Source organism: Rhinopithecus roxellana, chromosome 6 (genome assembly GCF_007565055.1).
Source record: "Rhinopithecus roxellana isolate Shanxi Qingling chromosome 6, ASM756505v1, whole genome shotgun sequence".
NCBI classification, from domain to species: domain Eukaryota; kingdom Metazoa; phylum Chordata; class Mammalia; order Primates; family Cercopithecidae; genus Rhinopithecus; species Rhinopithecus roxellana.
The window spans coordinates 62,792,623-62,818,783 of NC_044554.1; the positions used below are offsets into that span (position 1 = coordinate 62,792,623).

General features: G+C 44.9%; 1 protein-coding gene across 2 annotated transcripts in view; it reads left to right on the forward strand.

Moving 5' to 3' along the window:
* Positions 1 to 26,161, forward strand: part of COPG2 (coatomer protein complex subunit gamma 2) — a 160,410-nt gene that overhangs the window by 110,593 nt on the left and 23,656 nt on the right. Inside the window, exons 13-20 of one of the 2 annotated variants that reach the window (XM_030932347.1) lie at positions 675 to 770; positions 1,083 to 1,326; positions 3,367 to 3,442; positions 4,448 to 4,551; positions 5,143 to 5,268; positions 6,417 to 6,479; positions 7,235 to 7,374; positions 7,909 to 8,104. In XM_030932347.1, coding sequence (XP_030788207.1) covers positions 675 to 770; positions 1,083 to 1,326; positions 3,367 to 3,442; positions 4,448 to 4,551; positions 5,143 to 5,268; positions 6,417 to 6,479; positions 7,235 to 7,374; positions 7,909 to 8,104 — 1,045 coding nt within the window. The remainder of the gene's footprint in view (positions 1 to 674; positions 771 to 1,082; positions 1,327 to 3,366; positions 3,443 to 4,447; positions 4,552 to 5,142; positions 5,269 to 6,416; positions 6,480 to 7,234; positions 7,375 to 7,908; positions 8,105 to 26,161) is intronic. The other variant, XM_010378802.1, reaches the window with a different exon arrangement.

The window sequence follows — 26,161 nt, forward strand, 5'->3', positions numbered from 1 at the left end:
CTGGAGTGCAGTGGTGCAATCTCAGCTCACTGCAACCTCCGCCTCCCAGGTTCGAGCAATTCTCATGTCTCAGCCTCCCCAAGTAGCTGGGACTTGCAGGCCCACACCACCACACCCGGCTAATATTTGTATTTTTTTAGTAGAGAACAGTATTTCACCATATTGGTCAGGCTGGTCTCGAACTTCTGACCTTTGGTGATCCACCCACCTTAGCCTCCCTAAGTGCTGGGATTATAGGGCGTGAGCCACCATGCCTGGCTGACACTGGTCTTTCAAGTTGTGGTAAAATTCCCCTAGAAACCATTTTGTGAAGTAGATCCTTGATAGCTTTCTCTATTTCTTCTGTGGAAATCAGTCTGTTCAAGCTTTTTATCTTTATGGTTCACTTTAAAATCTTTGATGTGATTATTTGTCTGAGGCAGAGGGAAGGGATCTCTTGAATGAACTTTATTTTTACATTGCTTTTTATTTTCCTTTGTGGTCTCCTTGGTTATCTTCCATGAAGAACAAGTATTGTCATTTTAGGAAACAACAGTGTCTTAGCTTGCAGTAAGTAAGTAGGAAAGTATGTTTAGTAGCCAAAGTTACAAAGATGAATGTCTTTTCTGTGCTTGCTTTTGATAGGTGGTGGTTGTACAGTCATAAAAGTGAATATTCTTTTTGTTTTTCTACAGGTGGTGGTTGTACAGGCAATTAGTGCTCTCTGTCAGAAATACCCTCGAAAGCACAGTGTCATGATGACTTTCCTCTCCAACATGCTCCGAGATGATGTAGGTAGACTACTTTTTAATCATAGGAAGTGGCTCTCTTAAATTCTTAGGATTGCCATGAAATACCGTAGTGTTTTAAGGAGATTTCTTTATCATCTCAGTATGCCTCTCAAGTAGTACACTAAGTCTGGTTACTGTCTTATTAATAAACATGCCATTGCTCTACTTTCCCCACTTGGAGAAAAAACACTTTTTTCTTTCAAAAAGGTGGGAAATGAAATTTGAATTTTATAAGCATGAACCTTGGAGTGTAAGCATTTCTCCAAAACGTGTCCCTAGAATGAATGGCAGTTTTATCTTCTTTTTTGCCAGGGAGGCTTTGAGTACAAGCGGGCTATTGTGGACTGCATAATCAGCATTGTGGAAGAGAACCCTGAGAGTAAAGAAGCAGGCCTAGCCCACCTTTGTGAATTCATTGAGGACTGTGAACACACTGTTCTGGCTACTAAGATTCTACACTTGTTGGGCAAAGAGGGCCCTAGAACGCCTGTCCCCTCCAAATATATCCGGTTTATTTTTAATAGGGTTGTCCTGGAGAATGAGGCTGTCAGAGCTGGTGAGTCATTGGGACACTGATATTGATGATGCTGATCTTTTGAAATACTTAGGAGAGTGATAATGAAATTGAAAAATGAAGTTGCAGGATCTGTTGGATGGTGGGATTTTAGAGCATGCTTAGGGCCCAGATATCTTTCTTTGTAGTCAATTTCCATCCTCATTTTTGCCTTAGATTAGAGACAAATAACCCTTCGCTTTCAGTGTGATAGGAATACTGTGATGGCTTATCTGTTTTTTCAGTTATAGTCATAATTATGAATGTTTGTAGAATTTGTTTATATGTTTCTATATGTATATTTTTAAGTGACTTTTCCTCCCTAATCTTTCTTCCCCTTAGCATATGAATAGATCCAAATCTCTCCCATTAAAGATGTAAACTCTCTATAAGCCTTTCACTAGCTACTGACTCTATACTTTCCTTCCCCTCGTAGAAAAACTGGAAGTAGCCATTATTAGCTGCCTGCATGAATTCATTATCCATTTTTCTCTTTAACTCAGTATGATGTAGCTCTCCTTTAAAAAACCTCTGAAGTAATTTTATTGAAAATTACTTATAAACTAGTAGAATCAAGTTAGATACTTTAATGTTCTTATCTTTGTTTACACTCATTCCACTTGATGTGCTATTGACTGAACACTTGGTGAAACCCTGTAGCCTTGGTTTCCACAATAGCCTACATGTTTCCATCACTCCTCACTCTTATTTATAGAGCTCTTCTTCCCAGCCCCATTCCTTAAAATATTAGTTCTCTGTAGGGTTTTGACTTCTCAACATCTACATTCTTCTTGGTGATCATTTCAGAGCTCTACTGATAGGCTGTGACATTCCAGTCATGTCTCTTTCCTGAACTTGTTTGTCCAGATAACTTAAAGCACTTCAAATTCAGTCTGAAATTCAAACTAACCTCACATTCATCATCCACTCAGTTATCAAGATAGAATCTTGTTCTGCTGCCTTACAGCCCCTATCTGTTATTTAGCAAAGTGCTTTCAATTGTGTCTCCTTAATATTTCTTCATTCTCTCTTCTATTTTCATGGTGCTGATTGAGGCTCTCATCATTTCAGATGCCTAACTATCTGACCGCTTCTAGACTCACATATATCCAGCCTATTCTTTACACTCTGCTAAAAAAGGGGGTGGGGGGACTTTCAAATATACATATTTATCTCATATTTAATATCGTTTAATAATGAGATTAAACCATACCCTAATTTTGTTTTATTTCCAGTCTCTCCCATGTCTCTTCTTGCTCTCCAACATGGGTCCTATGCTCAGCCTTCCCCAACTGTCCAGTAATATACCACACTTTCTTCTCTGGGCAGCGGCCATTTGAACTTGTTATTTTCTCTGCCTCTAATCCTACTGTTATCCTGCCTTTTTCCTCTGGCTAACAGTACTTGTTCTTCAGATTTTAGCTCAAGTAATATGTGTTAACTCCTTGTCTTAGTTTTCCACCACCAATTCTGATTTAGTTCCTTTCTGTGTATTCACATAGCATCCTGGATATATTTCTTCCATGGACTTACTATGATGTGCCATAATTCTCTCTCTACATACCTATCTTTCCCACTAGAGTATAGCTCCTTGAGATCAGGGACATGTCTTTTATCTGCCCCAGTACCTAGCACAATTCCTGACAAAAGTTTGGTGAACGATCAATCTTTGTTGAATGAGAGGAATTTTGATAATAGAATTTCTTTTTATGCTTGGGGCTGGTTGTTTGAGATTAAAGCTTAATCACATCAGTGTGATATATAAGGGGTTGTGGTGGGGTGGAGATATAGCTCCTACAGAAAATCTATATGAATCTTTTTCCTCAATTCTTGGAAGATTTTCCTATCTTCCAAGAGCTCTCTTGGGCTTGCAGAATTCTGTTTCTGCTTAACAGTATCAAAGAAATAAGATCAAGAAACAATAAAACAGGAGGGTTTATCTCCACTAAACATAGGAACACTTTTCTAATTTTTTTTCAAATGGTTATTGGTTAACTCTGAGAAACCAATATTTATGTAGCATAATTGTATGCTTCATTATAGCTGCTGTGAGTGCTTTGGCTAAATTTGGGGCTCAGAATGAGAGTCTTCTCCCAAGCATCCTTGTACTCTTACAGAGGTAAGTTAAATAATGTCTTTTTTTAAAAAAAATAAGAATTCTATATGGTTAAATAGTGAAATCCTCATTGTACCATAGAGCAGATGTACTCTAAGGCCTAAGAGTAGAGCTGTTGGAGCAAGTCAGGGGCAAATGGCAATTCCTTTCTCTTTTTAGTAATTATGTATACCTCTCAATCAATTGGATGTGCTATTGACTGATCACTTCATGAAAGCCTCTAGCCTTGGTTTACGCAATAGCCTACATGTTTCCATCACTCCCCACTCTTATTTATAGAGCTTCTCTTCCCAGCCCCATTCCCTAAAACATTAGTTCTCCATAGGGTTTTATGTGCTAGGTACATGTCGCCTTAGACTTTGGCTTTCTCTCACATGATTTTGAGAAAGTGACTTAAATACATATGCCTCAATTTGTACAACAGGCTTACTTAAAAAAGCTATTAGGTAATTCACTATGCAGAGTTGAAAATAATAGTTTTTCATTGTTTTCATGACTCTGTGTTTGATGAGGAAAAGACTTGCTTTAGCAAACTGTGTTTGCATCTTATAATTGAAGCAGATAAATTACAAGCCAAAGGTTGGCTAGTTTACATAAATTGTCATTTGAGCAATAACAATGTCTGGATTTTGAATTTATCTTTTTAGTATCCTTGGAAAGTATAATACTCTCATTTCCTAATTACAAAAAAGTGTAAGTCTTCAACAGGGTCATGTGGTTACAGATGGAAGAAAAGACTCCAGACTGCTATTTCATGTTCTTGTGCTCCTCGTTATTTTAATGCCTGCTTCTGTAGTGCTTGTGATTCACAATAACAGTATTTCTTTAGTAATTCAGGACGGTACCCAAGATTTGTGGAGACTTTAGGAGCTACTGTTGGCTATTGTTGAGCACTTTTTTAAAGATAGTATCAGATGACGACCTGAGCTGTGTCCTTTAGATTTGGTAGTAGAGCTATTAGAAGTCTTTGGGGTACTGTGACATGACTATTCTGTTTCTCCTGGACAGGTGTATGATGGATACTGATGATGAAGTACGAGACAGAGCTACCTTCTATCTGAATGTGCTGCAGCAGAGGCAGATGGCACTAAATGCCACATATATCTTTAACGGTCAGTGAAAGCCAAGGATGTACACTTTTGTTCCTCAAATGGTGTCTAGGAAACATATTTCATGATTTGCATATGAGCTAACTTCACTAGGCAAATGCTTGGTTTTTGTCTTTGAATGTGCTTCCATTTCTAGAGAAACCTGTGTTTATAGGACAGTTTCTAATTTGGTAATGGTAATTCCTATGCAACAATCTATAAGAATATAGATTGGGCCCTTACATTTTTTAAGAACGTTGCTCACTTATTCCTGGTTCTCCTTGAACTCCCTCTTGGATGGGTTTACCTTTTCCCCATTTTCTTATGCTATCGTTGTTCCCATATAGCTAAGTTGCTTTCTTTTCTGGGAGGTACATACATTTTGTTGAAAATGTGTATGCTATGTTCCCATGTTTCCCTGAATGAAATAAGCCAGTTTATAAGTTTATAAGGTAATTTCAAGAATATCCTTTATTTTTATATTTAGGTTATAAAGCTTTTGGTTATATTTTTCTCTTCCTTCAGAAAGCTGTGATAAATATTACAAACCTGGGCCTCTTTAGATTTGAGGATTGGCAAGAGGTTATAATGCTGAGATTTCTCTGTGTTTCACAGGTTTGACGGTCTCCGTACCAGGGATGGAAAAAGCCTTACACCAGTACACCTTGGAGCCTTCAGAAAAACCATTTGACATGAAATCAATTCCTCTTGCTATGGCTCCTGTCTTCGAACAGAAAGCAGGTTAACTCTATTCGTTTTTCTGTGTATAAGTAGTTTTGCAAAACTAAAAAATATTAGCATATTTTCTGTAATACTCATTTAATTGTCACTCTTTTTTTTTGTTTCTTTTGGAGATGGAGTCTCGCTCCTGTCACACAGGCTGGTGTGCAGTGACGCGATCTCGGCTCACTACAGCCTCCACCTCCCAGGTTCAAGTGATTCTCCTTCCTCAGTCTTCCGAGTAGCTAGGACTACAGGCATGCGCCACTACGCCTGGCTAATTTTTCTAGTTTTAGTAGGGACTGGATTTCACCATGTTGGCTAGGCTGGTCTTGCACTCCTGACCTCAGGTGATGCACCTGCCTCAGCCTCCCACAGTGCTAGGATTACAGGCAGGGAGCCACTGTGCTCGGCCGATTGTCACCCCTTCTAAATCTTTTAGATTTAAGACCTATTTTTATTAGAGTTTTAAAAAACTCCTGGTTTTTACATAAAAGCAGTAATATGAAATACACTCCAAGATAAAGGTTTTTTTTTTAATGCAAAGTGTTACAGTATCTGAAGTCAGTTGCCACTGTGCATCTCAGAGCAGTTAATAGTGCTGTTGCCTCCTATTTTTATTTTCTGAAGTTGATAATCTCTAAGTTAATTGATTTTGTTATTGGAGGTTCGTCTTAAAAGAATTTATGGGACACAATCATAAAAAATATTCCCAAAGAATATCTAATTTTAAAACTTAAAACAAAACAAAAACAGAAGACATAAATGTTTAGTGGTTAGAACACAAAACTGGGAAGAAAAAATTTTATGCTTATTTTCAACATTTTCAGTTTTTCTGTTGATATAAGTAATTTTTCCTATTTTGTTCATGAGAAGATTCTTTAAATAAATTGTTCTTCCTTTTCTGAGTAATTTTTGTACATCCTAGTCCATTTAAAGCAAATTCTATATTTTTAGGACTTACTTTATGATTCCACAACATATGTTCACTACATACATTTTAATTTGAGTGTCCCCCTATCAGAAGTGACAGATAACCTGTAAGTATGATTTAGTAATAGCTCATTATATATCTGCTAGAAATATCTGCTCTCCTCTCTTTCTGTCTGCATTGCTAGCTTGATAGTACGGGGAGAAGGTCACTTACTTGCTCATATCTGTCTTTATAGAAATCACATTTGTGGCTACTAAGCCAGAGAAGTTGGCTCCTTCCAGGCAAGACATTTTCCAAGGTATGATGATTTGATGGTTAGACGTAATAATCTTGCCCCTTGGCATTGTAAATATAATAAAGTCCACCAGTCTTACTCAATTTGATCAGTTCTCAATATAGGAAATCTTCATGTGGCTGAACACCATAGGGTATAATTGCTGAGGCTACGTGGAGTCTAGGAACTTTCCAGTTTGTAATTGCTCACTGGGAATGTTTTTCTTTTCTGTACCTCGTTGGTTAACAGGGAACTCATTGTAAAATAAGTATTTAGTTTCTTTTTTTTTTTTTCTTTTGCTTTCATTAATATATAAGCTCACTTACTTAAAAGATTATTTCACTAAAACTTGGGGACATATTAGTTGAATGTTCAACTATTAGTAAGGCTATGGAAACTAAAGCTTTTTTCTTTTCTTTAAGACAGAGTCTCGCTCTGTCGCCCAGGCTGGAGTGCAGTGGCGCGATCTCGGCTCACTGCAAGCTCTGCCTCCCGGGTTCACGCCGTTCTCCTGCCTCAGCCTCCCAAGTAGCTAGGACTATAGGCGCCCGCCACCACACCCAGCTAATTTTTTTGTATTTTTAGTAGAGGCGGGGGTTCACCATGTTAGCCAGGATGGTCTCAATCTCCTGACCTCATGATCCACACGCCTTGGCCTCCCAAAGTGCTGGGATTACAGGCGTGAGCCAACGCACCAGGCCAACTAAAGCATTTTTTAAGCATCCAGAGTAAAGTCTTTCCCTGTCTTCTTCATAGCCTGCATTCTTTTTTCTTGATAGAACAATTGGCTGCCATTCCTGAGTTTGTGAATATAGGACCCTTGTTCAAGTCTTCTGAGCCTGTTCAACTTACAGAGGCAGAGACAGAATATTTTGTTCGATGTATCAAGCACATGTTTACCAATCACATTGTGTTCCAGGTAAGATAATACCCTTGACTCCTGTAGGGATTTAGTGTAAACTGGTATGCTTTGAGACAAATATCCTTTACCTATAATTCTAGTTTATTTTATAGATAATTAATTTGGCAGAATTTCTGGTTTTCTTGCTTAATGCCAGAGCTATAGAGATCCCTTCATGTGATGGGCAACTTTTGATGGTTAAAATCTAAAGGACATAAAACTGAAATGTGTGAAGAAGTTGGACAACATAAAGTATAACCAATTTTTTTAAATCATCATTTAACATCAGGGTAGATTAAGTGGGCTAATTCTAAGAACTTAGATTTGACAGCCATCAGACTTCTGCCATCTTGTTTGGTACAGCAGTCTCAGGAAAGAGAAAAAACTGATGAATAATATAAACAAAAGACCTCAACAATAAGGCTCTCCCTGTTGCCAAAAGAAGAATCTTAGGAGGAGACCTACCCTGCTCTTTAGAGATAGAAGGAATAGTGGGTTCCAGAGCTGAGTAGTGGGTTATGAGTGGGAAGAATAACTTGTTATCCTTCACAGCTTTTCCATTTACTGACTTTTCAGTTTGACTGCACCAACACTCTCAATGACCAGCTGCTGGAAAAAGTGACAGTGCAGATGGAGCCATCAGATTCCTATGAAGTGCTGTGTTGTATCCCAGCCCCCAGCCTTCCTTATAACCAACCAGGAATATGTTACACTCTTGTTCGTTTGCCTGATGATGACCCTACGGCAGGTACTAACCCTTAGAAGGGAGGAGATACTTACGTGATTCAGAATGCATTACCTTGAGAGCTCTTCAACTCTTCAAATGCTCAGTTTAAGAATGTGATGCTTTTCTAGAATTTAATGTAATGATAATGAGTGTGTGTGTGTATGTGTTTGTGTGTGTGTGTGAATATATATATTTATAAAATTGGTTACTGCTGCAGAAATAATTTTAAAACTAAATCTCTGAGTAAAATCTGCTAAACACTTAATCTTAAAAGAGAAACTGAGTGTGTATAGCACAAAAAGGAACTCAAGCTTTCTGTTGGAATAATGTGACCACTTGTGACAGTTCATATACCTGATGTCTCCTATGAAGAATCTTGACCCACTTCTCCTCGAAGTTTCTATCCAGTTAGATTGAACTTGGTTATGTAGTAGATGGTTGGCATTTTAAAATACATCATTTTCGAAGGTCCTGTAGCATAAGGCTGGTGTCTGAGAGCATGTCTCAGCCTAGTGAGTGGCTTAGCCAACCATGTGTGTCCACATTAAGAAGGGCTTTTAATTCCCAGCTTGACCCATATGCAGTCTTTGCAGGGGGAAAAACAGCCCCTAAAAGGCAGCCAGCTAGTGTCAATAGTAGTATTTACTTATTTGGAGACTTGGGAAGGTCTCATGACCTATCTCTTGTGAATGTCAGTATTTGTTCTACTTGATTCCCCCCACCGCCATTTTCCTCCTTGATTTCTTCTCATATTCATTGCACAATATTCATAACTGTTACCCAGTTTTCACAGAAATAAGCACACACATCACATTTATGTTTTGAACAACTTTTACTGCTCGTAAGTACAGGAAAAACGGAAGTTAAAAAATTAACAAATACTGGGGAAGTTACAGAGTTACAAGAAATCATAAAAGCACTAGTAAATAGTTATCCCTGGTCATCATTCAGTTACATTTGGGGCTTAACCTGCTTTCTTTTAGCCCCTCTCCAAACTCCCTTCTTAGATGTTGGTTCCTGGGAGCCTCTGTCCAGTCTTATCTGTGTTGGGTGATAGACCAGGCTACTCAGACTCTAGCACGAGGTAGATTCAAGTTGGCACCACTGCTGTGTCTGAATCCCAGGTTGTTCCCTCTGGCCCTGGGTGGAACTCTACTTCTATCCTCTAGCCACCCTGGATCCATAACCCCCTGAGTAGGAAGGCACTTTTCTATCTGGCCTCCAGTATTTCTCCTTTGAGCTCGAGGTTATCTGGCTTTAACCTTTAATTACCTCCTTTATCCCTTTGTGAGGTTTCTCTAGTTCCATCTCCTTATAACTTCGCTTTCTCTCCTGGTCTGTTTTTCTCTCCAGTTAGATTTGTCTGAAATATGTCCACTAGCCAGTAATTAAGCTGGCTCTACTCTTAAGTAAACCTAGTTTTATTTACCCTTTTCTAAACTAGTATTTGAGCCCAATCTTAATGTAGTGCTGTGGCTTCTACCATTGTCTGGAGAGACTCTGCACTTCATCAGTTCTTTTCCAGTAGCCATCCTTCCATGTTTCAAAATTCCTCCCGCTATTCTACCTCTCACTATTCTACCTCTCACCAACGTCCTGTTTTTTAAGGGATGCTATTACTTTGCCACTTACTTTCAGAGGGAAGTGAAATGCTGAACCCATTGAAGAATCAGTCCCTTGCCAATTGAGAATACTAGCTTTTCCCACTTCCCCAGGTTCATTTTGCTAACTAATAACTCAGGTGGCTCACACCCCAGCAAGTATTCTTAACAGAATCTAAGAAGTACAATTTTATAATACCAAAATACACAAAACAGCAATATAGAAATTACATATAGCATAGGAAAAACCCAACAACAACAACAGAAAACAGTTCCACCAAGAGAGAAAAAGAGGAGAGGTTTTCTTGCCCCTGTTCACTAAGGATTTTTAAAACATAGATCTTACAAATTAGCCCAGAGATTTCAACATTTGGTCTGCTGGCTGTGGACTCTTTTGCTTGATGGTTTGTTTGATTTTTGTTTATAAAAGTTTGGCATTTAGGGAATTATTTAAAGTTTCATTAGTAGTAAGTTTATATTTGACCCATCATATACCTACTTAAAAACAAACTCCTTTCTATTTAGTTTTTGTCAGAATTCTCAAATTTTTAATCCATGGCCAATCTAAAGTCTATGCTCTGCAATGGAAGAAGTGAAATACCAGGGCATAGATGGTAATAGGCATCTTCTACCCATTCCTTCCTTTTTGCATTTCCTATCACAGATACTCCAAATTTTACCTGTCACCTCAAGGTCTTAAACATCAATATGTCTCATTTCAGAAAAATAATATTTTTCCTTATAATCACAGTGAAAAAACAGAAATTCTTCGTTTGATTTCCTTCAACTTGAAAACAGTATAGCATAATAGGAAGAAATAGGGATTTGATAGACAGATGAGGATTTGAATTCTGGCCCTGCTACATACTGACTGTGTGATCTTGGACAAATTATTTGATCTCTTAGAACTGTTATAGGATAAAATGAAATGAAATAATAGGGAAATTTTGCTTCACATGGTGCCAGACACATAGAACCTTTTAGTGTTTAATTCTAGAATTATCCACTTTCTTCCTTTATCCTCTCTAAAAATCAAGTCTTCTAGAGTTCAAAAGACACATATCCTCTAATCTCTTCCAGAAAGTTGTTCCATCAATTATCCTTTCTTTGATCTATCTTTAATCTTTTCTAATCTATCTTTAATCTTTTCTACTCCCCTTTACTTTATAAATGTATAAAAATCTACCCTATCTGAAAAAATTTGCTTTAACCCAACATCAATATATTACCAATAACACCTTCTCGCAAAGGTTGGGCAATTTCTTGAAAGACTAGGGACATCCTAAGTCTCTATGTAATTAGTCCTACTTATTATCTTTCTTCCTCCAAGACTTTGTCCTTTACCTAAAAAGTTTTAGAAAAGCCTTTAAGGCAACATTCCTTCTAAGCATTCATTCTCTTTCAGCAGCTCTGTTTCCCCTGAATATTTATTGCACCCGTAACAATATATATTATATACACAACATTCTACCAGTTGTTCCCCATTTTGGACCTTTTTAATGCCACTACCAACTTAACTTTTTATTCCACTGCCTATTCAGAACCATTCTAATCTTTATATTGCTTTTATGTATCAGGTTTTATTGTATCATATTTCTTGTTATCTGGAACATTTCAACAAATATTAATAACTTATTTTAAAACAGTCTTTAATAGAAAGTATTCATTCTAAGATCAACTGTAACAGTACATGTACATGAGTTTATTTTCTCTGATTTTCACTGGAAATATTGCCTGCCATATAATGATTCATAATTATTTTAATTTCTCGACTTTCTGCCTACACTTCCTTAAAGTGCCATCTTAAGCTACTATACAATCTGATGGACCCCGAGGTCTTCTCTGAATCTGTAGTCACCCTTCCATTATTTTTTGTTCAGTATTAACCATATTAACTTGGCATTCTGTACTAAAAACACAACTTCAGTTAAGTAAGATTTGCCTCAGAGTTTTTTACTTTTAACACTTCCACTCACCCACTGGGATCCATATTAATGAGGCTCAGTGAAACTGCATTCTTCTAAGCCAAGCATTTAATCTGAATTTTAACTCAAATACTAAAAAAAAGCAGGATTGGTAGAACATTATGATTCAGCCACCCTTTCCCCTTCCTTTATCACTAGAATTTGTTTCAGCCTGGCTTTAAAATCAATATTCCTACAGTCTAACCCATTGAAAGATCTGCCAGGATTCTCAGTCTGAGATCTCCTTATTTACCAACTCATTTGTCTTGTACCCAGTCTGCCATTCCTCAAACTCACTGAAATTGCCCTGATTTCCTTTCAAGCCATCTTCCTATCCTATTTGATATCCCTTTCTATCCCATCATCCTCAATGTCTCTAATTTTTATTGCTGACTTTACTTAAATGATCCTGTCTCTACAGAATGCAATTTAATCATGGTATACCCACTCATTTCTGCCTTTTGCCTTAGGGGAAAAACAAAACAAAACCCTGTTCTATTGGTACCGCCCAATCTTTGTTCATCTGTCCTTGAAATCGATTCACAATGTGAATATGTATAAGCTTCCTCTGTGACCCACCTCCAGTGTTCAAAACATTTCCTTCCTGTTCTCTTGGTGTCCAACATACTTACCTGCATCCTTGACTAGTAGAACTGAGTTCTGAGGATTGCTGATGAAGCTCATCCTTCAGACTCCACTTCATAAACCTATCTCTACATCGGACCGTTTATTCTCCTGACTCTAGCATTCATCACGTGTTTCACTCAAGGAGCTTTAAGGCAGCCACCAAATTCCCTAATAACAAATTCTTTCTATATACTTTTCCTCTTTGCCATTATTCCATACTTTGGATCAAGGGGCAACAATACCCACCATACCAACTCTGACATTCCTAAATCTCAAAGTGATTTAACCTATACACTGTCCCCTTAATTTCAGTCTTGTTAAACAGAGTAATACTTCTTTCTCATTTTGGCTCTGCTGATTTTGTTGGAGACCACACTAAATACATAGTAACCTATGTCCAACCCCCACACTTGCAAATTTTACATTTTTAATTGTTTGCTTTCAAAATCCTGACCTTAGTGATTGCCATCACTGCCTTCCATATCAGTTGGGGTTGCTTTACCAGCACCCTCTACAAAGTTTCTTCTTTTTCTGTTTTCCCATTCAATGAAGTAGTTACCATGACAGGTGAAGTGTTGTTACCCCACTTGATTGTCGTCTAGGATTTAACTTCTATTCCCTAAAATTTTCTTATACTCAGCCATGATACCGAACATACCACTGACTTGCCCCTGAGATTTGCCAGTGCCCCAACTTTGGGAACTCTGCGTTCCACCTTCCCCTATTCCATGTCAGCCCTTTTACTGATACTAAGCCCGGCAAAAATTCGTAAGGTTATCTCCCCTCATCACACCTCTCCTTCATTCCTCGGCTTACCCACACCATGCTTTCTCCTCCATGACCTGTGTCAAACACTTTGCCCCTTTTGGGCAAAAAGAAGGATTCTCTACGTTCACACCCACACTCTTACTCTTGGCATGCCTCCCTTGCTGCAACACATGCCCTGATCCTCTCGACAAGCTCACCTCTCTAAGCTGCTGGGCTCCATAACCTGCTCCAACTCATTCTTCTTGCCCATTGGGGAACACCTCTCCTCTGTCCTGCCCTCCCATATGCTGCAAACTCACCCTCTGCTCTCGCAGCTCGCATCTTCTGGGCCCAGGCTGGTCGTTTCTCCTGCTTTCCTCCACTACTGCAAAGCACGGCACTGTCCCACCTGCACCCTCCTGCGTTCTCTCAGCACCACCTGTGATTCTGCCACTGGCCTAATTCATGTTCTCAGGTGTGTCCTCCCTTCTTGATCTGGCCCCACACACACTGCTCCACCAGACGCAGTCCTCTCTGTGTCACACATCCTGTACTGAATCCACCTGCTCTGCTGTCCATGCTCACGTCCCAGTGGCCCAGGCTCTGAGTCCTTTCCAGGGCCCCACAACCCTGACTTCCTAAGCCTTCCTGATTCCTTTCACGTTCTTTCTTTCACATTGTGTAAAAACACTCTGGGGAGCCTCTGCCTCTGAATCTCCTACCTTCTTCCTGTCACCACAGCAGTTTTGTCTTTGTCACTCATTCATGTCTCACTCTCTGCCCATCCTCATCCCCCTGGTACAAACACACCCAGTTTCAACCTGACTTTCCTGTCCTGCCTGAGACCCTGCTCCTCCGCTTCTCCTGGGTGCTCCTGTCAGTCCCACCCTCCTCCCGCCTCCTCCCTCCTTAGCACCCATGTCTTCAAGACGCTCTCCTTCCACGCTGTCTCCATTCCCCTTTGCACCTTCCCTCCTTGTGACAACAGATCCCCTGCTCTCTGCTCTCACCCACACAGCCCACGTCCTCTATGTCACTGGGTCCTTCTCTGGGCCTTACTCCTCCACCTGAGTCCTCGAGTCTGGGACCGAGGCGTTAGAAACCCCAGCTCTATCACCATGGTCCCGGTGCCTTTTCGGCTACATCCATTTGCTCGCTGTCATCCTTGTCCTGGTCTGTCGGGAACTGTGTTCCCACACCTGACAGTCTTGACCCTGATGCCTCCATCAGCCCCACCGCACATGCGTCTTCCCCTCGCACTCCACATGTCTGCCGGCTCTCCGTCCTCCCGCGTCCACCAGCGATTCTCACCCGAGGATGCAGGACCCCAAGGCGGCCTATCACAAGCATCTTTTGGGCTCGGTTTCCTCTTTTGCTGTTGTCTGTGTTCCTTTTAGAGATTGCTTTTTTTTCCCCCTTACTTTTTCTGAGCTGAACACTGCTCACCCCTCAGATGATTGGATAGGCCTGCCTGGGGGTCCATGCCCCCAGCCCTCCCTCTGGTGAAACCCACCCCCCACCCCAGATAAGAATCACTGATGTGGATGGCCACCTTGACTACCTGGCATCACTCCCTCATTTCACACCTAGACCATTCTAATGCTTGCCATTTAACTTCCCACTCAACACATCTCATCTTTTGCCTCCCCACCATCATTAGGCCTGGAACTCTCTGCCTGGAACCACATCATTCCTTCCCTATTTGCCCTTTAACACACCTCTGACCCCAAACACCAGTCTGCATTGGAAACTTGTTCTTTTAATGCTTCCTCACCCCATACTTCTTGTCCTCCCACCTGATAGAACTCTTAGGGACTGTGGCAGTATCTTCGGCCTCAACCTGTTTCTTATGGGTGCTTACTATTGTCAGTTTTCCTTAATCCCCACTCCTTTTTTCAGATCCCTTACAAGATAGGCCTACAGAAACTTCCCCCTGTGTTTCCCAAGTTCTAAGTTGTTTCCTAAAAACCAGCCATTTACCTTGACCTTTCGACCTACAAGAAACCACTTTCATTTACTTCTTTTGGTGGATTTAGACGTCTTCCCCAGCCTATATTCATCACCCGCAACATTAGATATGTAACCCACCAGCTCAGTTAAATAAGAGTTTCCTCCAACCCAGAACTTGGCTCGATTCTCCCCATCTGGTTCCCTACCTCCTCTCCCACTCACACCCCACTGCTCCCAATCCTTCCCTCCTTTCCAACCCAGGCAATCCCAACCCAAAGCCCATCCCAAACCCCATCCCCTGCACCCAACCCACCCTTCCCCACTGCATTCATAGCAAAGAGCCTGGCCCAAGATTTGCACCTTTGCAACAAAGTTCAATGCTTTAAGAGCAGCCATTCCTTCCTGCCCATTGCTGTCCACCCCTTTTACGCTTTCTGTTCCCCAAACCGAACCTTGAAGGCTGCTCTAAGCACTCCAAATTCCTTTGTTCCTACTCTGGGACCTCCCCTTTCACCTTGCTTCACCTGTGGCTGTCCTGCCTATGGCTGTCCTGCCTGTGACTGTCCTGCCTGGTTCTCTTCCACCACACTTTCTGCCCTCCATCCTTCCCTGGGAGCCCCTCCACCCTGTCTGTCTTCTGTAGGTGACTCCCCTGTTGCACCGCCTCATTGTCCCACTTCCACATTCTTTCTTGCAGCCTTTCCCCTTGTGACATATTTCTTCTCTGCTTCCTTGGCCAAAGGAAGACATCTGCCTCTCTGTGGCCTATATTTCTCTCAATCACCAAGGACCTGTCACTTCATCAGACTCAGTCATCTCTTCTCCATAGGGATGTGCTCACTACTTTGACCTGCTTTCACCACTCAAACTCTTCCATCCTCTCTCTATCCCACCTTCTCTTCAAGAACTATTTTCTGTGGCTCCTCCAGATCTTCCACTGATTCAGGCCAGCGCCTTCCCTTAGGCTGCCTTTTCCTTCCCCTCTTCCACTCCAGCCTTGTTTCCTCTTTTCTCTTTCTGTTCCATGAAGTGAGTTCCTACAAAGCTCTACAGCCAGTCCCGCCACTTCCTCCTCTTCCTCCTTTCTTCATCTCCATTATTTCCATTTACCTTGGATAGGGCCCCATTGAGCCCATGCACCCCTGCCCATCATGCCTGACCTTGCAGTACTCATTGAAGCCATCTGGATCCACCATTTCTTCTTTGCCTCTTGGCCACACTACCTTTACTATACCCTTGTTTAGAATTTAAGACCTTCTTCTTACGCAAGTCCTGCCATCCATCCTGTTCTGCCTGTCCTCCTCTCTGCCCTCTGGAAAAAGTCTCCAAAAATGAAGCCCCCGTATCAGCACCCAAACCTTCATCCTATCCAACCTCTGGGCATATTCCCTCCCACTGTGCCCATTTACTATTGACCTAATCTACTAAAACTAAGATGCTACCTGTGTTTGAAGGCCCCCCCCTTCCTATTTCACTGCACCTCTGTAGTGAAGTGTGGTGTAGTGCATATTTTCAGTTGCAAGCTACAGCTCCATCCTCTCAGGCTCCCTTGACAACAGAAGCTCAGACTCAGTGGTCACTGGAAATTGTCTCCTGTCCATTAGTTCCCTCTAACACTTGCAAGCACCTTTCTGCCCACACACTAGACTCATGAGTCCATCCCCAAACCCCCAGCCCCCAAGGTTTACCTGCCAGTAGGTTCCATGCAGGTGCTGTCTGAATGTGCAGTGATGCCCCATTTCCTCCATTTACCCTGAGTGACTTAGGCACTTTCCCTCTACTGTCATTTCCTAAGGATCCACTTCTGAAAAGCCTGGGATTTTGCCTCCCTACCCTAATCCTACGGGTTGACCTTGATAAGAGGCATGATACCAACTTCCTTGAGATCTGATAAAGGCCCATTTGGGGAACTCTGATTTCGTCCTTCCCTTTTTCTGCATCGGACCCTGTATGGACACTAAGCTCCCCACAAGTTCATGATGTTCTTTCCCCTCATGCACCACAAATCTCTTTCTTTTTCCCATCAGCTTCCCTGACCCCACTCACATCACACCACCTCAAATGGCTGCCCCACTCCATTGTCTCACTTTTTCCACACAAGGTTCACATTTAATTCCTACACCACTGTTGCCTCCCACTTTCATCTTCCAGACATGCTCCACCTCCTCTTCAACATCCAGTCCTGCATGCCCTACCACCTGCAGGTCAATCCACAAACTCAGGAATCTTTCCTGAGCTCTGACCCCTTCCTGCCCTGCCCCCACTGATGCCACCACTGCCAGCTTCCATGTCCTCAACCTGCTGTAATGAATCCATCTCCTGTCTCAGTTCACCCCTAACCATCCTATATTCTCAGTTCTGCCTCTAAGGAACAGTGGTTTCCTCTCTCTGTTGTGTCCTCTGGCCTTTCATCGTCTCACCATGCCCTTTATTGAGACACTGTCCTCAATGTTTCCAAGTTGCCAGCACCTCTACACCCTGTTTCTGTGGCCTCATCTCACCTCCCCTTCATTCCTCCCTTGGCTTACCCACACCATGCTTTCTCCTCCATGACCTGTGTCAAACACTTTGCCCCTTTTGGGCAAAAAGGAGGATTTTCTACGTTCACACCCACATTCTTGCTCTTGGCATGCCTCCCTTGCTGCAACACATGCCCTGATCCTCTCGACAAGCTCACCTCTCTAAGCTGCTGGGCTCCATAACCTGCTCCAACTCATTCTTCTTGCCCATTGGGGAACACCTCTCCTCTGTCCTGCCCTCCCATATGCTGCAAACTCACCCTCAGCTCTCGCAGCTCCCAGCTCCTGGGCCCAGGCTGGTCGTTTCTCCTGCTTTCCTCCTCTACTGCAAAGCATGGCACTGTCCCACCTGCACCCTCCTGCGTTCTCTCAGCACCACCTGTGATTCTGCCACTGGCCTAATTCGTGTTCTCAGGTGTGTCCTCCCTTCTTGACCTGGCCCCACACACACTGCTCCACCAGACGCAGTCCTCTCTGTGTCACACATCCTGTACTGAATCCACCTGCTCTGCTGTCCATGCTCACGTCCCAGTGGCCCAGGCTCTGAGTCCTTTCCAGGGCCCCACAACCCTGACTTCCTAAGCCTTCCTGATTCCTTTCACGTTCTTTCTTTCACATTGTGTAAAAACACTCTGGGGAGCCTCCGCCTCTGAATCTCCTACCTTCTTCCTGTCACCACAGCAGTTTTGTCTTTGTCACTCATTCATGTCTCACTCTCTGCCCATCCTCATCCCCCTGGTACAAACACACCCAGTTTCAACCTGACTCTCCTGTCCTGCCTGAGACCCTGCTCCTCCGCTTCTCCTGGGTGCTCCTGTCAGTCCCACCCTCCTCCCGCCTCCTCCCTCCTTAGCACCCATGTCTTCAAGACGCTCTCCTTCCACGCTGTCTCCATTCCCCTTTGCACCTTCCCTCCTTGTGACAACAGATCCCCTGCTCTCTGCTCTCACCCACACAGCCCATGTCCTCTATGTCACTGGGCCCTTCTCTGGGCCTCACTCCTCCACCTGAGTCCTCGAGTCTGGGACCGAGGCGTTAGAAACCCCAGCTCCACCACCATGGTCCCGGTGCCTTTTCGGCTACATCCATTTGCTCGCTGTCATCTTTATCCTGGTCTGTCGGGAACTGTGTTCCCACACCTGACAGTCTTGACCCTGATGCCTCCATCAGCCCCGCCGCACGTGCATCTTTCCCTTGCACTCCACGTCTGCCCAGCTCTCCATCCTCCCGCGTCCACCAGTGACTCTCATCTGAGGATCCAGGACCCCGAGGTGGCCTATCAGAAGCATCTTTTGGGCTGGGTTTCTTCTTTTGCTGTTACCTGTGTTCCTTTTAGAGATTGAGTCTTTTTCCCCCCTTTTTCTGAGCTGAACACTGCTCACCCCTCTGATGACTGGATAGGCCTGCCTGGGGGTCCATGCCCCCAGCCCTCCCTCGGGTGAAACCCACCCCCCATCCCAGATAAGAATCACTGATGTGGACGGCCACCTTGACTCCCTGGCCTTTACTCTCCCATTTCTAGCGTTTAGTAGTTTGGTAGTTCCAGCTACACTTCCTACTCATAAGACCAGCATTTCCCTCCCCCTGCCCAACAGTCCTGGCACTCTCCACTTGGAATCACCTCATTGTCTTCCCCATTTACCCCTTAACACACACCATGCCAGAAAGCTCAGTCTGCATGACAGACTTGTGCTTCTGACACCTCCACACCCCACCCTTTATGCCCTAACCCATCTAATATGACTCCCAGGCACTCAGTTAATACCTTTGGCCTCAATCTAATTTTTGTAGGCCCTTACTACTGACATTTTTCCTTTATCATCCCTTGTCTTTTCAGATCACTGACAAGGTGCTCCCAGAGAGACTTCCCATTTTGATGGTCATCGTTCTGTTTGTTTCCCAGAAACCAGCCCTTTACCTTAACCTTTTACCCTTCCTGAGCTACTCTGTTTTTTCTTCTTTTGCTGGACTCAGATGCCTTCTCTAGCCTGTATTCATCAACCTCAACACTCAACATGTAATTGTCCACCAGCTCAGATGAATAAAATGGTGTTCTCAATGCCTACAGCTTGGCTCACTTCACCCCACCCCAACCCCTCCCCTAATCCCAGTCCCACTGCCCCTAACCCTGCCCCACCCATTCATCCCCTACCCAAACCCCACCCCAAACCCCATCCCCTCCACCCAGCCCACCCTTCCCCGCCGGATCCGTAGTAAAGAGCCTGGCCCAAGATTTGCACCTTTGCAACAAAGTTCAATGCTTTAAGAGCAGACATTCCTTCCTGCCCATTGCTGTCCACCCCCCTTACACTTTCCCTTCCCCATGCCGAACCTTGCAGGCTGCTCTGAGCACTCCAGATTCCTTTGTTCCTACTCTGGGACCTCCCCCTTCACCTCGCTCCACCTGTGGCTGTCCTGCCTATGGCTCTCCTGCCTGTGGCTGTCTTGCCCAGCTCCTTCCCACCACGGCTGTCTGTCCTCCATCCTTCCCTGGGGGCCCCTCCACCCTGTCTTCTGTAGGTGACTCCCCTGTTGCGCTGCCTCATCGTCCCACTTCCACATTCTTGAAGCCTTTCCCGTTGTGACATATTTCTTCTCTTTTCTTCCTTGGCCAAAGGAAGACATTTGCCTCTCTCTGGCCCATATTTCTCTCAACCACCCAGGGCCTGTCACTTCATCGGACTCAGTCATCTCTTCTCCATACGGGTGTGCTCACTACTTTGACCTGCTCCCCTCACCACTCAAACTCTTCCATCCTCTCTCTATCCCACCTTCTCTTCAAGAACTGTTTTCTGTGCCTCCTCCAGATCTTCCACTGATTCAGGCCAGCGCCTTCCCTTAGGCTGCCTTTTCCTTCCCCTCTTCCACTCCAGCCTTGTTTCCTCTTTTCTCTTTCTGTTCCATGAAGTGAGTTCCTACAAAGCTCTACAGCCAGTCCCACCACTTCCTGCTCTTCCTTCTTTCTTCATCTCCATTATTTCCATTTACCTTGGATATGGCCCCAGTGAGCCCATGCACCCTTGCCCATATTGCTTGCTATTGCGGCTGTCCAGATCCACCGTTTCCTATTTCCCTCTTGGCCACACTACCTTCACTACACCTGTGTTTCAAATGTAAGACCTCCTTCTTACACAGGTTCTGGCCTCCGTCCTGTTATACCTTTCCTCCACTCTTGCCTCCCAAGAAAGAATTACCTTTGCCTCTACCCATCTCTGCCACCCTACCCCTGGATTTACTCTGTATTGCTGCATCGCCATTTGCTACCAACCTACTTTTCCCACTAATCCTATGATGCTCCTCTAGGTATAAAGCCTGTGCCCCCAACCCCCATTGGAGCCTCATGACATCTGTGGATATTTTGCTTCACAAGCTGCACCTCCATATCTTTCTCCCACTCTTGGATAGCAAAGCCAAGGATTTAGTGATCACTGCAAATTGTCTTCTGTACATTGCTTAGCAGTCCCTCCTCTGCCATTCGTAAGCATCTTTCTGCCCACATACTGGACTCAAACCACATAAGTCCATTACCAAGTTCTTGAGTTCCCTGCAAGTGGTTTCTGTGCAGGTGCTGTCTTCATGTGCAGTGATTCCTGATGCCCTCACTGTATCCCTAGTTACTTTGGCCCTTTCCCCCATTTTCTCCTAAGGGCCTCAATTTGCAAAAATGCCCAGGCTCTTGCTTCTCCAATCTGCTCTGCTCTTACTCTCTGGCTTTAATACTGCTTATTTCAACAATTTGCACTGTGAGGTCTGGCCCAGCCCCCATTTTGGGAATTCTCTGTTCCATCTTCCTGTTTTCCATGTTGGCTCCTCTGGCAGCTCAGCTCTGCCCCACCCTCCTACAAATACATAAGGTTATTTCTCCTCTTATGCCCCTCCTGTCCCTTTCTTTTTCCATCAACATCACTGACCCATCTCACGACCCACATAGTGCCTTCTGACTCCAGACTGGATAAAGTGTGAACCCTTTCACCAGCCATCCACTGCCTTTTCTTACACTGTTGCCTTTCTGAAAGCCTCTGATTGGTCTTCAGCATCTAGTCTATGTTCCCTATCACCTCAGGGTCAGTCAATGCACTCAAGAGTCTTTTCCTTAAGGTCTGCTCCCAGCCTGACCTGCCCTCACTGCTACTGCCACTGCCAGCTTCTTTGTCCCTAACATGCTGTATTCATTCGTCTGCTGTCTGATTTGAGCTCGGATCATTCTGCATTCTCCGTTCTGCCACTAAGGAGACACTGGTTTCCTCTCTAGATGGCATCCCCCCGACCTTCCTTCCTCTCACCTTCTCCCTCACTGATACATTATCCCAACATTTCTGAGGTGCCAAGACCACTGCACCCTCCTTCCACTTTGTTCTCCTCCCACCTCTCCCTCATTCCTTGCTTGTCTTACCTGTACCATGGGCTTCTTCATAGACTTTGTAAAGTTCCTGGATTCCCCATGTCTCTTCCTCCTTATTGGTCCTTGGCATAGGACCCCCCACCCCTACGCTTGTGCCCCAACCCCTACACCTTGGAGCTTCAGGCTTCTTTCTCCTTGTGAATATTTTGCTTCACAAGCTATACCTCCATTCATTTCTGCCACTCCTGAATAGCAAAACCAAGGATTTTGATACAAATCCGCCCTTGCTGGAACACATTCCCTGATCCTCTCAACAAGCTCGCCTCTCTAAGCTGTACGGCTCCGTAACCTGCTCCAACTCATTCTTCCTGCCCATTGGGAAACACCTCTCCTCTGTCCTGCTTTTCCACATGCTGCAAACTCACCCTCTGCTCTCGCAGCTCCCAGCTCCTAGGCCCAGGTTGGTCATTTCTCCTGCTTTCCTCCTCTACTGCATAGCACGGTACTGTCCCACCTGCACCCTCCTGCGTTCTCTCAGCTGCCATCTGTGATTCTCCCACTGGCCTAAGTCGTGTTCTCAGGTGCATCCTCCCTTCTTGACCTGGCCCTTCACCCCACTGCTCTGCCAGATACAGTCATCTCTGCATCACACATACTGCACCAAATCCACCTGCTCTGCTGTCCATGCTCATGTCCCAGTGGCCCAGGCTATGGGACTTTTCCAGCACCCCACAACCCTGACTCCCAGAAGCCTTCCCGATTCTTTTCACACCCTTTTCTCTCATACCATGTGAAAACACTCTGGGGAGCCTCTGCTTCTGAATCCCCTAACTTCTTCCTGTCACCACAGCAGTTCTGTCATCAGTACTCACTCTTATCTACCCCTACTCTCCTCCGCACATCCACACAAACACACCCAGTCTCAACCTGACTCTCCTGCCCTGCCTGAGACCCTGCTCCTCCGCTCCTCCTGGGTGCTCCTGTCAGTCCCACCCTCCTCCCGCCTCCTCCCTCCTTAGCGCCCATGTCTTCAAGACCCTCTCCTTCCACGTTGTCTCCATTCCCCTTTGCACCTTCCCTACCCGTGACAACAGATCCCCTGCTCTCTGCTCTCACCCGCACAGCCCACGTCCTCTGAGTCACTGGACCCTTCTCTGGGCCTCACTCCTCCACCTGAGTCCTCGAGTCTGGGACCGAGGCATTGGAAACCCCAGCTCCATCACCATGGTCCCGGTGCCTTTTCGGCTACATCCATTTGCTCGCTGTCATCCTTGTCCTGGTCTGTCGGGAACTGTGTTCCCACACCTGACAGTCTTGACCCTGATGCCTCCATCAGCCCCGCCACACATGCGTCTTCCCCTCGCACTCCACATGTCTGCCGGCTCTCCGTCCTCCCGCGTCCATCAGCGATTCTCACCCGAGGATGCAGGACCCCAAGGCAGCCTATCACAAGCATCTTTTGGGCTCGGTTTCCTCTTTTGCTATTGTCTGTGTTCCTTTTAGAGATTGCTTTTTTTTTTCCCCCTTACTTTTTCTGAGCTGAACACTGCTCACCCCTCAGATGATTGGATAGGCCTGCCTGGGGGTCCATGCCCCCAGCCCTCCCTCGGGTGAAACCCACCCCCCACCCCAGATAAGAATCACTGATGTGGACGGCCACCTCGACTCCCTGCGGCCACCTTGGTTCCCTGTACTTCAGTCTCTACAGTTTCAGGCCTGGAGCCTTCTAGTGCTTCGCTTTAACTTCTTAATCAAAGATCTCAGCATTTCCTCCTCTGCCTCTCTCAAATAGGCCTGGCACTCTCCACGTGGAACTACCCCATTCCCTTCCTTACTTTCTCTCTGAAATACAACATAGGTCGAATCCCACTCTATGTGAGTTGTTTCAGTGCCTCCCACCCCACCCTTCGTGCCCCTCCGTGCCACCTGATAGGACTCTCAGGTACTCTGTCCTTACCTTTGGCCTCCACCTGTTCTTCTGAGTATTGACTATTGTCCCTTTTCCTTAATCACCACTTTTATTTTAGATCTGTGGTAAGGTGCCACCCTCCAAGAGACTTGCCTTTTGATCCACGTAATCCTTTTTTTTCTAAGAATCGAGCCCCTTACCTTGACCTTGCACCTTACCTGAGGCTACTCTCTTTTCTTTTTTCCCTGGATTCAGAGTCTTCCCTAGCCTGAATTCATCACCCTCAACCCTGAACATATATAATCTATCAGTTAAATACAGTGGTGTTCTCAATGCTGGCAGCTTGGCTCAACATACCCCACCCCCCACCCCCCACCCACCAGCCCCCACCCACCCTGATTCCCTCTCCCCATGCCCTGCCCCACTCCCACCATTCCCAACCCTTCCCACCCATGCAACCCCCACCCAAACCCCATCCCCAACCCAGACCCAAACCCCACCCCGAACCCCATCCCCACCACCCACCCTTCCCCGCCGGATCCGTAGTAAAGAGCCTGGCCCAAGATTCACACCTTTGCAACAAAGTTCAAGGCTTTAAGAACAGCCATTCCTTCCTGTCTATTGCTGTCCACCCCTTTTACGCTTTCCGTTCCCCATGCCGAACCTTGCAGGCTGCTCTGAGCACTCCAGGTTCCTTTGTTCCTACTCTGGGACCTGCCCCTTCACCTCACTCCACCTGTGGCTGTCCTGCCTGTGGCTGTCCTGCCTGTGGCTATCCTGCCCAGCTCCCTTCCACACGCTCTCTGCCCTCCATCCTTCCCTGGGGGCCCCTCCACCCTGTCTTCTGTAGGTGACTCCCCTGTTGTGCTGCCTCATCGTCCCACTTCCACATTCTTTCTTACAGCCTTTCCCCTTGTGACACATTTCTTCTCTTTGCTTCCTTGGCCAAGGGGAGGTACCTGCCTGTCTGTGGCCCACATTTCTCTCAATCACCCAGGGCCTGTCGCTTCATCTGACTCGGTCATCTCTTCTCCATAGGGACGTTTTCACTACTTTGACCTGCTCTCCTCACGGCTCAAACTTTTCCATCCTCTCTCTCCCACCTTCTCTTCAAGAACTATTTTCTGTTGCTCCTCCAGGTCTTCCAGTGATTCAGGCCAGTGCCTTCCCTTAGTCTGCCTTTTCCTTTCCCTCTTCCACTCCAGCCCTTTCTCCTCCTCTTTTTTTCTGTTCCATCAGGAAGGCTCCCACAAAACTCCACAGTCAGTCCCGCCACTTCCTTCTCTTCCTCCTTTCTCAATTCCTTTATTTCCATTTACCTCAGATGCGGCCCCAGTGAGCTGATGCACCCCTGCCATCGTGCCTGCCCATCTGCTACCCATCGAGCCCATCTGGATCCACCATTTCCTCTTGGCCACACTACCTTCACTACACCCGTGTTTACAGTTTAAGACTTCTTCTTACACAGGTCCTGCCCTCCATCCTGTTCTACCCTTCCTCCTCTCTTACTCTCTACCTTGAGTCTTCCAAACATGAAGCCCTCATCCCAGCACCCAACACCCTGACCCTCTCCAAACTCTGGGCATACTCTATCCTGCTGGGCCCATTTGCTACTGACCTAAACATCTCCCACTTAACTTTTGAAGGCCCTCCTCCTCAGCTTCACTATGAACCTCTGCGTATATTTTGCATGACAAGCTATACCTCCATCCTTTCAGCCACGCTTAAACAGCAGAAACGTGGATTCAGTGATTGTTGCAAATTATCTCCTTCGCATTGTTTCCTAACAACTCCTCTGGCCTTTGCAAACACACTTCTACCTACAATCTGGGATCAGTCTGCTTGAGTCCACTGTGAAGTCCCTAAGGTTACCTGTCTGTGGTTTTTACGCAAGTGCCATATTAGTGTGCAGTGCTGACCAGCTTCCTTTGTTTAACCAGTCACTTTGGCCCTTAACCCACTTTCCCCTAAAGGCTGCCGGAGCTATTGCTTCATTCTACCTCTGTGGTCTGGTCTTAATACCAGGCATACCACCACCGTGTCCTGAGATCTGCCGACATCCCAGTTTGAGACTCTGAATTCTGTCTCCCCTCTATTCACTCAGCCCCTTTACCAATGTTGAGGCCCTCAAATTCATGAGATTCTCCCCTATCATGCACCTTCTGTCCTTTTTTATGTCCATCAACTCCCTGGACCCATCTTGAGTCTGACATCATGCCTTGAGGACTTGACAGCAGTTTCTGTTTTTCTAGTTAAGATGTACTGCACATCCCCCGACTGTTATTTTCCAGAGACCCTCAGCTTCATCTTCAGCTTCCACTCCCTCCTCTGCCACTTCTAAGTCAATGACTGCACTCTGCAGTCATTTCCTTGATGTCAGCTCCCTTCCTGCCCTGCCCTTGCTGCCAACATTGCCATC